General features: G+C 41.9%; 2 protein-coding genes across 11 annotated transcripts in view; one reads left to right on the top strand and one right to left on the bottom strand.

Annotated features, from left to right (window-relative positions):
- The window catches only part of CTPS2 (CTP synthase 2), a 109,833-nt gene that overhangs the window by 41,226 nt on the left and 54,432 nt on the right, over positions 1 to 14,175 (bottom strand). The gene's annotated exons all lie outside the window — the stretch shown is intronic.
- Positions 7,542 to 11,892, top strand: S100G (S100 calcium binding protein G). The gene is made up of 2 exons (XM_077890287.1): positions 7,542 to 7,676; positions 11,691 to 11,892. Exons 1-2 carry the CDS (start codon positions 7,542 to 7,544, stop codon positions 11,793 to 11,795), a joined length of 240 nt encoding a protein of 79 aa, XP_077746413.1. The 3' UTR covers positions 11,796 to 11,892.

The following is a 14,175-nucleotide window of genomic DNA, read 5'->3' as shown; positions in this document are numbered from 1 at the left end:
CACAGAGAGAGAGAGAGAGAGAGAGAGAGAGGCAGAAACACAGGCAGAGGGAGAAGCAGGCTCCATGCACCGGGAGCCCGATGTGGGACTCGATCCCGGGTCTCCAGGATCGCGCCCTGGGCCAAAGGCAGGCGCTAAACCGCTGTGCCACCCAGGGTTCCCCATAAAACCTTTTGTTTGGTATTTTCCTCCATCCCTTAACTGTCATGTATTACTCTATGGGAAGCCTGCACAACTGGAACTTCCCAAGGTAAAAATTTTCCCAGAACTTTTATGATCTTATCAGCGCCCCAGAACTTTCTGAGCCATCTGAACCCTGTGTCTCAAGGACACTCTAAGAGTCAATGAGGAGAAGGGGTGGAGAAAAAACTCTATCACTCCCCTTGTTGGATGGAGTGCTTGGTCCTGAAGTGCTCTTGGCCTTGGCGTCTCTTTCCTATCTTCTTTGGTTGGCTAATTATGGCTAGATTAAGTATTACTGGAGTGAGGTGAGAGAGGGCATTGGCTTCCAGTTCTCAAAGCTGAGCTGCTTATAAATGCCCAGCCCCTTATGTATTTTCTAGGAAAGGGCAGATAAGACTGCACTGCCCACCACAGCCTCAATTTTCGCTTACGTTTACAACAAGCTGAACCATGTAGGAAGGACACAGCAGTAAACTCCCCCTGGCTTCTTAGAAGTGTTCTGAGATCATTCAATCCACCCTTACTTCCTGTGTTGGGTTCTTCTGCCCAAGAAGAGTCTTTTTAATGTAGTTTGCGCAGTTATTGGTGTGCTCGGTCTTCAAGGAATGTTCTGCCTTGAACCACTAAGAAAAGTCAAATGACCCCCCTGAGGACAGGCAACTTGCCTTACTGCTTACTTGGGATGAACTTGAGGAACACAAGACCAGAACGTATTTCTAAAAAAAAAATGCAGTGGGGCACAGGGGCTGCCCGAGGGCACTAAATACTTCTCCCACATAAATGGAAATCTGGCAATCTCTGAAAGAGCAATACGAGAATATTACTCAAAAACATGGAGGCAGGGCCTGGCTCAGTTGGTAGAACACGTGACTCTCGATCTTGGGGTCGTGAGTTTAAGCCCCACGTCGGGGGCAGAGTTCATACACATACATAAAAATGATAAAAAGATGGAGGTAAATATCAGGAGAAACAGCTGGAAGACTTGAGGGTGGTGGAGAGGGTGTGAAGATTACTGAATATTTTCATTATAGGCCTTTTGGAACATGTTGGCTCTGTAAACTTTGTACATAGTGTTATTTTAAAGACAATACAAATTTAAAGCCCAAATAGTGAAATGTATTACTTAGACCTTCTGTTAGGGTATGAGTTCACATTATCCCTGCTGTTTTCATAAGTAATAACTATAACCTTTTCCTGAAATGGTAACACAGAAAGAAATCCCAAGGAATAGCAGCCACAGTGATCCTTTGATTAAAACATGCTAAAAAAAAAAAAAAAAATGTGCTAGAACAGAAACCAGTGGAGAAGGCCAAGAAGACGTTAGAGAAAAGATGGGGGAGCAGAGGGAAATACCTTCCCAATGCCGAATGATGCCCCAAATCTCAGCAGAAGGAGAAAAGCAGAGCAAGAACTGGCAGGAGAGTTGCTCTTCTCTCTGGTCTGGCTCCGTAGGCCTCACCTGGGGATGCTCATCAGACCCTCAGTCAAAGGACCTCCAGGCCAGACACAAACTGGTGGATTCCAAGCCCACGGGGAAGGGAAGCTCGGGGAAGGTAGAGAACACAGTGCCTTTCTGGCCAAGCCGGGCCCAAGGTACCTCCCGAGACCTCTGAAGTTGGCAGTATAACTGCCTCTTGGGTTATAAGCAACCGGATTCAGCAACAAAATTAGGGAAAAAGCCTTTGTGTCTGGTATTCCTTCCATGAAAAGTCTGAGAGACATCAGTTTCAAAACATCCTTTATCATTTCTGGGATAGTTTAAAACAAAAAAAACAAAAAACCTGGAATGTGCTTTCATCTTAATCCCAACATTTCCAAAATACCCTAGATTTGCATCTAGGAGGAAAATGTCTCTTCCATTGCAAAACGATTACCTTGGCCTGCTCTGATTTTGCCTAAATACTGGCTGTTTTCTGATTCCCACTATGGATCTGTCCTTTCTTGGAACAGAGCCAGTCATATAGCATAAGAAAAATAAAAAAGGATCAATAAGTAACGAATACTGGTGGTGATAAAGCTTTAGATGTGAAAGTACCACATAAGGATAAATACAGCACTAATTAACCTTTACTGAAGTTTCTGTAGCCCACGATAAAAGTGTAATGGGTTCAAGACGGGGTTCATGCATCCCTCATGCCTTAACCACAAATTCTAGGGAAGTTATGTTCTCTTATCAAAGATGAAATTCCAATGTGTGAGGTACCATGACACAGCCCTGGGTAGGTCAGCTTCCCTCATGTCCCTTACTTTTGGACAGTTCATCTGGAGACACTGAAGGAGCCTACTCCCCAGCAGGCTGTTTCCAGGCTCTTAGACAACACACAGTGATTTTTCTCAGACTTTCTAATATATTCCTCAAGTATTCTTTATGAGGATTTCCCCGACCCATTCCTTGCCTCCCGTCCATTAGTCTTTTCTGCTTTTTTTCAAGCCTGCTTCTGATTTCCATTCTTGATGAGTCGCATTCAAGTTGTGCACAAAGTATGAACCAACTGATATTCATAAAGTATGAACTCATTCTTTGTTCCACTGCTAACTACAGTAGCCTCCATCACTGCAGATCAAATCGACACTCTTCCGTTCATGGCATTCAGGTTCTACCTCATTCAGGAACCCAGTCCGGCTATGCTCCTCTCACATGGTCTAACCTGAGGTTTCGACCTTGGCGGACAGGTACATTGCCGATGGCTCTTCTGTCCCCTTCCCCACATCCCCACATATATTGCCTCTTCACTACTTTTCCTAAAATGCCTTCTCCCCATCATTCCACATGGGTCCATGTTTTGGGGGCACCCTCTTGCTCTCCTTATTGACCCATAATTAACACCATGCTATTATGCTCACCCTACCAAATAATACACTCATTCATTTTGTTTTTTTTTTTTTTTTTTTTTTTTTTTTAAAGATTTTATTTTTATTTATTCATGACAGTCACAGAGAGAGAGAGAGAGGCAGAGACACAGGCAGAGGGAGAAGCAGGCTCCATGCACCGGGAGCCCGATGTGGGATTCGATCCCGGGTCTCCAGGATCGCGCCCTGGGCCAAAGGCAGGCGCCAAACCGCTGCGCCACCCAGGGATCCCCACTCATTCATTTTGAATTAGCCCTTGCGGTAGGCTGAATAATGGACCCCACATAGAGGGCAATGCCCTAGTCCTTGGAACCTGTGAATATGTTACCTAACCTGGCAAAAGAGACTTTGCAGACATGAGAAAATTAAGGCTCTTGAGATGGGAAAGCTGTCCTAGGTTATCTGAGTGGGCCCAAAGTAACCACAGAATCTTTAAATTTTTAGGGAAGATTTATTTATTTATTTGAGAGAGCGAGAAAGAGAGAGAGAGAGAGGGAGAGAATGCATAAGCATGGGGATGGGCAGAGGGAGAGGAGAGAGTCTCAAGCAGACTCCTTACTGAGCACAGTGCCCAACTTGGAGCTCCATCTCATAACCCTAAGATCATGACCTGAGCTGAAATCAAGAGTCTGACGCTTAACCAACTGGGCCATCCAGACTTAAGTCTGTCCAAAGATCAAGCAATTGAATGGAGAGGTGATAAAAAAACCTTTGCCTCTTCATTTTTCCATCACCAATCTTGTGCCTGTCATTCTCCCCCTTCCCTGGTATCAACATGCACTCTTTTGAACACACCCTGTGTTTATCGCCTATCTCCATATATTTTTAGTTAATGTTTCATGAGAATATCTATTGGCGGATTTCGTGTTTCCCACTGCAGGTTTATCCTTACAGTTGAGCTCAGAGGTAAAGAGAAACATAAGAGATGAGAGATGTGCCTGGCACAGGTGAGCAAGTGAAATTTTAAAACCCACAGGTTGTTTTTCAAGTTCTGTTAGCATTTACTACAAGCATAAGTTCTGACAAAAAATAGCATTGGGCCTTTTAAATTTTTTTTAGATTTTCTTTTTAAGTAATCTCTACACCCAACATGGGGCTCAAACTTACAACCCCGAGATCAAAAGTTGCTTGCTCTACCGACCAAGTTAGCCAGGTGCCCCAGCACTGGGCCTCTTTTAATCAAAGGTGTTCCTTGAAACTATACATGTGTAGGCTTAAAGACTGTTAAACAAAACTGTCCCGAATGTTTCTCTTAGACTTACTATCACACACACACATACACCATATATACATGCCATGTGTTACACATAACACATATCTATCCTATAATATACCGTTATTAAAATTATACAGTTATACATTATATAGTTATTAAAAACATCTCTTCAATATAGACTCAAGAAATATAACAACTGCCATGTTACCACAGGTGGTAATTTGAGAGAACAGATGATTTAAGATGCTATTTCCACATTTGGAGAGATTTTAATTTGGTCTGTGATAATGGTGTTGTGGTTGGATAGAAGAATGACCTTGTCCTTAGCAGATAAGATGCTAAGGTATTTAGGGGGTAAATCAGCCTGCAACTGATTCTCCAATGAATCTGGGCAAAAGGTAGGTTGGTATTCGCTGATTATTCTTGCAATTTTTCTGTAGATTGGAAAATTTTTAAAAAGGTATTAGAAGAAAAAGATATTTTTTTCTATGATTGTTCAACAAAGCTGACTTCCTCCCAAGTAAAACAGAGCATAAGTATAAAACACCAGAAATTCTCTAAAATCTTGATTAAAATGCATTGCCAAAATCAGAATCTTTTTGCATAAGATCTTACAACTAGGGCAGCCTGGGTGGCTCAGCGGTTTAGTGCTGCCTTCAGCCCGGGGCATGATCCTGGAGACCCAGGATCCAGTCCCACATCGGGCTCCCTGCATAGAGCCTGCTTCTCCCTCTGCCTGTGTCTCTGCCTCTGTGTGTGTGTGTGTGTGTGTGTGTGTGTGTGTGTGTGTGTGTGTCTCGCATGAATAAATAAATAAAATATTTTTAAAAAAAAGATCTTACAACTAAACCCAAAATGCTTATCTTTACTCCAAGAAGTGAGTTCATATATATTCAATACTGGTGAATACCAAAGTCAACAAACCTGTAATAAAAGCAAGAATAAGGGATCCCTGGGTGGCGCAGCGGTTTGGCGCCTGCCTTTGGCCCAGGGCGCGATCCTGGAGACCCGGGATCGAATCCCACATCGGGCTCCCGGTGCATGGAGCCTGCTTCTCCCTCTGCTTGTGCCTCTGCCTCTCTCTCTCTCTCTCTCTCTCTCTCTGTGACTATCACAAATAAATAAAAATTTAAAAAAAAAAAAAAAAGCAAGAATAACATATACAAGGACAATGAAGTTATATAGAATGACAAATGCTCAGGATAGGTGGGAAGTGGTTTTTTTGTTTGTTCTATTTTGTTTTTTAAAGATTTCATTTATTTGAGACAGAGAGAGGGAAAGAGAGACAGCACAAGTGGTGGGGAGAGGCAGAGGGAGAGGGAGAAGCAGACTCCCCACTGAGCAGGGAGCCTGATGCTGATGCTGCCATGATGCAGGTCTATGATACAAGGCTCGATCCCAGGACCCTTGGGATCACGAGCTGAGCAGAAGGCAGACACTTAACAGACAGAGCCACTCAGTTGCCCCTCGTGGGAAGTTTTTTTTTTTTTTTTTAAGATTTTATTTATTCATTCATGAGAGAGAGAGAGAGAGAGAGAGAGAGAGAAAGGCAGAGACACAGGCAGAGGGAGAAGCAGGCTCCATGCAGGGAGCCCAACATGGGACTCGATCCCAGGTCTCCAAGGATCACACCCTGAGCTGAAGGCGGCACTAAACCGCTAAGCCACTGGGGCTGCCCAGGGGAAGTTTTTAAGAAGCTATTAGATTTCACATTTGTTCTCCAAGGTAAATAAGGCCCTAGAAGTTAAGAACTGAAAAGTGTCAGATAAAAGTACAGTCCAATGGTACAATCCTCAATATATACATGATACAACGAAGGGTCAGAGAAAATTGTACAAGTGTGGAAGCGTGCAAGTGTTTAAAAGCTGATAAGAGCTCTTAAAGTCAATCTGGAAACCTTTATTGTGAGTTACAATCCGTATTAGATTAATGTCCTCTGGAAATGTCCTTGTTCTTTCATGGAACTCATTCCAATAGAAATAAATATAGTCTCCAATTTTAAATCCTGGCAGTTCCACAAGTCTGAGATATTTCCAACTGAATAAAAGTAAGTCAAATGTTTTCACAAGTTTTAAGAATGATCAACAAAATATATTTGGGGGGAAAAGTTGTACACCTGAAACTAATGTAAAATTGTGTGTCAACTATACTTCAATAAAAACAATTTATATATACATATGTGGTAAGGAAAGGGGTAATGAGAAATAAAAAGCAGATATGGAAACAACAAATAATGAAAAAGCTGAAAAATCCCCGTGCTAGTTGGTAATCTTGCTTTGCTAAATAAAACCACCGATTATTGTGTATCTTCTCCCTACTTCTTAAGCCGGCATCTCAGTGATACTTCTGCTTGTTCATTCTTTCAGGTATTCTAATATTTAAGCAGCTAATCTGTACAAAACATCAGAGGGACTTCAATGGCCATACTGCAATTTCTTAAACCATAGGGTATTGACCATCCATTAAAACATTTTTTTCCTGGATGCAAAGAAAGTTTTTTTCTTTCAAGCCTAAATCTGCACCTATACTGAAAAATATCCAACCCTCCACAGTTAAGCTTTCTGACAGTGAGCAAATATCATAAAGCCACATTGGAGGGAAAATACAATATAAGGAGGAAAAAAAAATAATCCAAGTTTACTCTTGGGACTCTGAACCATTAAGCAACTGTTGAGGTGGCCATTTATTGGCTCTTGCCCTTAATTATAAGGTTCATGCAGTCTTAAGCTTGAGTTTCAAAAACCATTAATAATTACCCCTAAATAGCAAACAAAAGGAAAATTTCATAATCAGGGTGGCATGTCTGTGAAGACTATAAAAGTCACGATCCTGCTCAACTCTTCACACTCCTACTTGATTCTTCTAGCTGCCTTGCTGCCAGGCAACCAGGTAAGTGTGATTTAGTACTACCTGGTGCTTCTTCTGCTTCTGCTCAGAATGGTGTGAAAGATAATGATCAGGAGAAAAGAGTAGGTCTGTGCCATCTAAAGATACTACTAGTAGTTTAGAAGCTAAAAGCTGTGCTCAGCTTTCTTCAAGACCACAGCCTAGGGATGCAGACCAGGGCCAGAAGAAGTGCAGAATGCCACAATTACTAATAAAAGTATTTAGCTCCAGGGACTATCTCCTAACAGGTGTACTCCAAGTACAGACGTTTAACATACTAAGATGATTCTTTTTACTACACCAAGGAAAGAGCGCAAGGGCACTAAACCGTGGGCAATCATCAGTGTAAAACTTCACTACGGCTTTTTGGTGAGTTCCTCTCTTTCCCAATTTACAGGACACCAAAATGAGTGTAAAAAAGTCTCCCGAAGAACTGAAGAGCATTTTTGAAAAATACGCAGCCAAAGAAGGTGACCCAGACCAGCTGTCAAAGGCGGAGCTGAAGCTACTGATTGAGGCAGAATTTCCTACTTTACTGAAAGTGAGTATTCCTTGTTGCAGGGTCCGGGCCTCCGAGGGCCAGGAGGGAGGGAGGGAGGAGAGAGGAGTGGAAAGGACGCAGGAGAGGAGGAGGAAGGCAGGACTGATCAGAGGGAGCTCAGGCCCGTCCAGGGCAGAGAGCACAGCAGCCAAGGCCAACAAGGCGCGGGCACCCCTTGACTCAGGCCACTTCAACATGTGCTTTCCTTCTTGGTGGCAGGCCATGTCTCAGATGGCATGCACCTAGAAAGCAGGAGCTAAGCCTTCTATGCCCCACAGCCCGGGCACAGAACTCTCCTCACCAGCCAGAGTAAAAGGAAGCCATGATCACACTCTTATGAAGCTAGGCCTAGAAGACCCGCAGGTCACCAAGCAAACACAGCCTGGATTCAGCATCTCGGGGCCAGGCTTTTAGGAAAACAAAGAGGTGTGCAAAAGAACATTAGTTGGTCCTGAACGTGCTTCATCTTTAGAGGTAGGATCTGTCAAGAAGACCAGCACTTACTAGGCAATCTGTAGAGAAAACCCACTTTGTGCTGACAAATTGCCATCTGGCGACATCCATTTATATTTCAAAAGCATTTAAAAGCATTTGAATTTGTGTTAATTTGTGTTAAGCACCTAAATCTGTGTTAATGAGGCAGCCATGCATTTCTAAACAACTTCCAGGAAGGGATTAAAATCTCTTTAGCCTGACAGTTTCTTGTCAAAACCGTCCCAGAATTGTCCAAAGTGCATCTTGAGGCAATAGTTCGAGGAAGAGAGGTGGGCTGATCCTCCCTGCTCTAATACCCTTTCTCTCCTCCGCAACTAGAAACCATCTTCAAAATGGAAGCAACTGTGCAACTGTCTCACCCGACTTGTTCACCATCTAGCTGTAACTTCAGAAGAGAGCATTTGCTGCCCAGATTTTAACCAGAAATCTCCCTTCTATCAGTATGACGTGTGAGGAGTTTTCTGGTTGTAGATGTTGAGGTTTCTGGTTTTAGTACTAAAAAGAAAACTAGCCGAATTCAATGACTTTTTAATCCAATCTCTTCTCATTTGCTTACAGTGAAAATATAAAATAACTTTTAAAAATGGTTAAAGGCGCTAGCAGAAAAGGAGACTTTAAAAAAAAAAAAAAACTTTCCTGATTTTTATTTTATTTACTTACTTTGAAGTAAGTCCTATGCCCAGCATGGGACTTGAACTCACAACCCTGAGATCGAGAGTCCAGCGCTCTACTGACTGAGCCAGCCGGGTGTCCCAGATGAAGAGACTTTTTAATTTTATTTATTTATTTATTTATTTATTTATTTATTTATTTTTAAAGATTTTATTTATTTATTCATGAGAGACACAGACAGAGACAGAGAGACACAAGCAAAGGGAGAAGCAGGCTCCATGCAGGTAGACCAATGTGGGACTCGATCTCTGGTCTCCCGGATCAGGCCCTGGGCTGAAGGCAGGCACTAAACCGCTGAGCCACCCTGGCTGCCCGAAGAGACTTTTTTTTAATTAAATTAAATTAAATTAAATTAAAAATTACAACAAAGATTTCTGAGAAAGATTAAATTCTAAAAAACACTCTGAAATTTTTTCAAAAGGAAGAAAAATAATAATAGGAAGTAATAATAATAATAAAAGAAAGACAAATAATAATCTGATAGGAAAGCCGAGGCAGTCTACTCAAACAAGTTGTTTTAAAAGTTAAGACTGGGGAATTTTTCTATATTTTCCCATGGTTTATGTATTTCCTACAAAAAGCATGTATGACTTATAATTTGAATAAAGGTAGGAAGACTAATGGTAAGTTTTTAAAAATCTGCTTACAAAATCATGTACCTGATTATATTTCCATAAGGATTACTAAGGTTTTCCAAGCTCTACTCTTTCCATCATTGCCTTGTATGGTTTAGAATCTTGTAAATGCTTCAGGACAAGTGTTTGGTATTTATACAACAAATGCTGAGTAACTAACTTAGTTCGGTCTTCTGATCACACCAAAGTATCAAATGTCTTTACAGGAATCTTAATGGTTAAAAGATATCTTGTTGTGGAGATCAGTTGTAAAACAATGTCAACACACTTAACAGTACCGAACTGTACTAAAACAGTTAAAAAGGTAAATGCTACCACAATTTTAAAAAAATTTTGAAGCTGACTTACAATCTAAATTGCTATTTCAGTGAATTTCCTAGGTACTGTTTGGCCGCAGAAAAATTCCTACCTGAAAGGCAGAGCTCTAATGGCTTTAAGATTTGAGTTTTAGGCCAGAGACAAAAATTAAGTCTGCTCAAGATACTACAGGACTATCGTAGTAAAAAGGGAGTCAAGCTTCACATGATCTCTTGTAACATCTCAAGCAGTGGTTCTCCAAGGGTGATCAGTCCTGGATCACCAGCATCAACATCACCTGGGAACCTGTTGGAAATACAGATTCTTGGGCCCCACCCTGGGCCTAGTGAATCAGAAACTCTGGGAGTGGGACCTGTCAATCTGTATTTACTAAGGTCAGCAAGCCGATCTGGTGGCTCTGATGCATGCCAATGTGTGAGAACCACTGATCCAGTCATCCTGCACAGAGCATAGGTGGGTGGCAACCCAGGGATTTGGGAAAAACTGGTGTGGATCCTAGGTAAGAGCTTGAGCTCTAGAGTCCATGTTGGAGCCTCGAGCCCTCTGGGCCCTGTCTCAGAGCAGAGCTCCCTCATCTGGAAAGTGGATCTCCCTCACGAGGTAGTTGGGAGCAATGAATGCACAGGCTACAGAAAGCCCATGGCACCCTGCTGCCTCGAGTTACATGCTGGCTCAGCCCTGGAGCCCAACATAGAGCCAGCTCCCAGGAAAAACTTTGGGGCAAGAAGCCTCAACTGTCTTGGGTCATGGGCTCCTCAGCAGTCCAGCGAAGCCCTCAGATTACTTCCCAAAAGAATGTTTTTAGAGGCATAAAGAAAAATACTTAAGATTGCACAAATAACCAATTACAGTTTACCCTTATACAACATGGGTTTGTACTGCATGGGTCCTCTTATACACAGATTTTTTACAGTACAGTCTATAAGTGTATTTTTTCTTCCTTTGATCTCTGTAATAACACTTTTCTCTAGCTTATTTTATTGTAAGATACAGTATTCAATACATATAACATACATAATATGTGTTAATTAAATGTATATGTTATCAGGAAGGCTTCTGGTCAACAGTAGGCTCTTAATCATTAAGACTGAGGGGGGGCAAAAGTCATCCTCAGATTTTTGACTGTGTAGGGGGTTGGTGCCTGTAACCCTTGCATTGTTCAACGGTCAACTGTATATTAAAATACACATTATCAATATTAAAATAATAAATGTGTGGGGCACCTAGATGGCTCAGTCGATTGAGCCTCTGACTCTTGATTTCGGCTCAGGTCATGATCTCAGGGTCATGGGATCAAACCCGGAGTAGGACTCCATTCTCAGTGAGGAGTCTGAGATTCTCTCTCTCTCTCTCTCTCTCTCTCTCTCTCTCTCTCTCCCTCTGCCCCTCCCTGCTAGCACGTGCTCGCTCTCTTTCTCGCTTTCTCTCTCTCTCTCTCGAAATAAATAAAATCTTTTTTTTTCAAAGAATTCATTTATTTATTCATGGGAGACAGACAGAGAGAGAGAGAGAGAGAGGCAGAGACAAAGGCAGAGGGAGAAGCAGGCTCCATGCAGGGAGCCCGACGTGGGACTCGATCCCGGGACTCCAGGATCGGGCCCTGGGCCGAAGGCAGGCGCTAATCCGCTGAGCCACCCAGGGATCCCGTAAAATCTCTCTTTTTTTTTTTTTTTTTTAAAGATAAATGTGTGATATAGGAAAAACCAGGTGGCCGTTCGGTGACATGGAGATAAAGTTGGTTTTTCTACCTTCAACCATCAGCGGCAAGTAATCAAAACCTCAGAGCTGCCTTATTGGAACACAGACTCAGTGTCTCTAACTTCAGAAAATGGGTAGTAGTAACTGATTCATTTTCTCTCCTCTTCCCTTTCCCATCCTTCTCGCCTAAAACCAGGGTCCCAGCACCCTAGATGACCTCTTTCAAGAACTGGACAAGAATGGAGATGGAGAAGTTAGTTTCGAAGAATTCCAGGTGTTAGTGAAGAAGATATCCCAGTGAAGGGAAAAAACCAAAACAATATATCATTCCTAGCACCAAAAGAAGAGCACCTGGGATGTGGCCCCATTCTATACACAATAGCTAATGTCTGTTTAATTCTTGCAATTATAATGATCTGGTGGTGAGGTCCAAACACTGTTAATAAAGAAATTCTTAGACATGTCTCTCCTTGTCAAATACTGACCCCCATTGCTTAATAGATTTGAAAATAACCTTAGTCTAATGCATCTAATTTTATATCTTTTTTTTTTTTTTTTTTAAGAAAGGCTGAGAATAGTTCATGATCTTCACTAAGACTGCAAAGATAGTGTCAGGCTTAGAAAGAATTCTGACATGCCAAACCAACGCCCTTACTCCAGCCTTCCACCAGAATAGCCCTGTTCCCACTCTCCCTCCCCAGCCACTCAGTGCTCACATCATTTCCGATTCCAACTCTAGTGAACAGCTAGTAAGGAGCAGCCTTCAAAAAACCAACACTTGTCTTTAAAGTCACCTCCAGGACTCACCATGTTTTTTGAATCATTGACCTTCTCATAGAGTAGAAGCATTACAGGACCAAGAGTCACTTCTGTTCCATCACTGAGGGGTGGCCTTGGTTGTGGCATGTGATGTGTAAAACAAAAGGGACAGGAAGACATAGGGCCCTCCCGGCTCCCACAGCCTGTGGTGCTGGGACTGTTAGGAGCTGAGAAACAGTGAACCCTCAAATTCCACTTGCTGAGTCTAGCTTGGAGGAAGGAGGGAGGTGGAGTGTCGGAGAGGAATTTAACCAAAAAAAAAAAAAAAAAGAAAAATGACTTCTAACCCTACTACCGAGAAACAAGGGAGATTTTTATACACAGCGAAGAAATGTTTAAATACAATCTATCATTCTAATTCAATACAAGAGCATTGTCATTGCATCAAAAGCCTTAAACATTTCTAATGACTAATTATATTCCACTGCAGGGATACCCATAATAGTCTTAACTATTTCCCCATTGTGGGACATTTTGATTGTTGCCATTTCCTATTCTTCTAAATAATGCTATAATGAGTACCTGTTCATATCTCCATCAATATACCACATTTCCTTAGGAGAATTTCTGAGAAGTAAATGTCTGAGTCAGAGGTTAGGAATATTTTTATGGTTTGTGAAACAGACCATCTAATTGATTCTCTGAAAGGTTGTATTGATTCAAAAAATCTACAAAAAGGCAGGAGAATGCCAGGAGGAGAATGCCATTCTCCAAAGAGCATTAGTTGGTCTCATTTAAAAAACTTTATTACTAAAACAACAACAAAACAACAACAACAAAAAACTTTATTACTCACAATACTGTGCATCTTTTATTCATTCCTAGTTTTAATAGGAATCCCCACTATTTTCCCATTGAGTTTACTGCCTGATATTGGTTTGTAAAAGGTAGTCTTTCTTTGGTTTAAGAAGTCCCTTTCTCCAGGTGCCTGGGTGGCTCAGTCTGGTAAGCATCCAACTCTTGATTTTGTCTCAGGTTATGATCTCAGGGTCATGAGATCGAGCCCTAGATCAAGCTCTGTCCTCAGTGCGGAGTCGGCTTGTCACTCTCCCTCTGACCCTCCCTGAACTCATGTACTCTTTCTCAAATACATAAATAAAAGCTTAAAAAAAATAAGAACTCATCTTCTCTTCCTAGTTTGTTATGAGATTGTGAGAACAAGAGCTTGGGTTCTGTAGACTGCCTGCCAAGCAACTACGCTGATATGGGGGTTCTTTCTTTTGTCTGATCAATAAAATGTGTCAATCAATTCAATCTCCAGGACAAACACGCTGTCTAGTCATGATCAATTATTGTTTAATACTGTTAAATTAGGCATTCTAATATTTTTTTAAAGATTTTATTTACTTATTTATTCATGAGAGACTCAGAGAGAGGCAGAGACAGGCAGAGGGAAGAGAAGCAGGCTCAATGCAGGAGTCCGCTGTGGGGATCAATCCTAGTATTTCAGGATCATGTATTGAGCCAAAGGCAGAGGCTCAACCGCTGAGTCATCCAGGTGTCCTGGCATTCTAATAATTTATTTAAGATTTTCACATCTCAGGGCACCTAAGTGGCTTGGTCTGTTAAGCATCTGCCTTTGGCTCAGGTCATGATCCCAGAATCCTGGGATTGAGCCCCACATCGAGCTCCCTGCTCAGGGGGTAGTCTGCTTCTCCCTCTCTCTCTGCCTACTGCTCCCCCTGCTTGTGCTCTCTCTCTCTGTCAAATAAATTAATTAAAATATTTTTACATCTTTATTAATAACCAACATTAGTCTATGGTTTGGGGTTTTATTTTTTGTTGCAGGTGCTTTGTTAAGTTCTAATATCTAGATCATGCTAGCTTCCCATTTCAGCCTGTGTTCTGGCTCTCAATCAGCC

This window comes from Canis aureus, chromosome X (assembly GCF_053574225.1).
Source record: "Canis aureus isolate CA01 chromosome X, VMU_Caureus_v.1.0, whole genome shotgun sequence".
NCBI classification, from domain to species: domain Eukaryota; kingdom Metazoa; phylum Chordata; class Mammalia; order Carnivora; family Canidae; genus Canis; species Canis aureus.
Note: the sequence above shows the minus strand (reverse complement) of the source record. Positions and strands in the feature narration are given on the sequence as shown.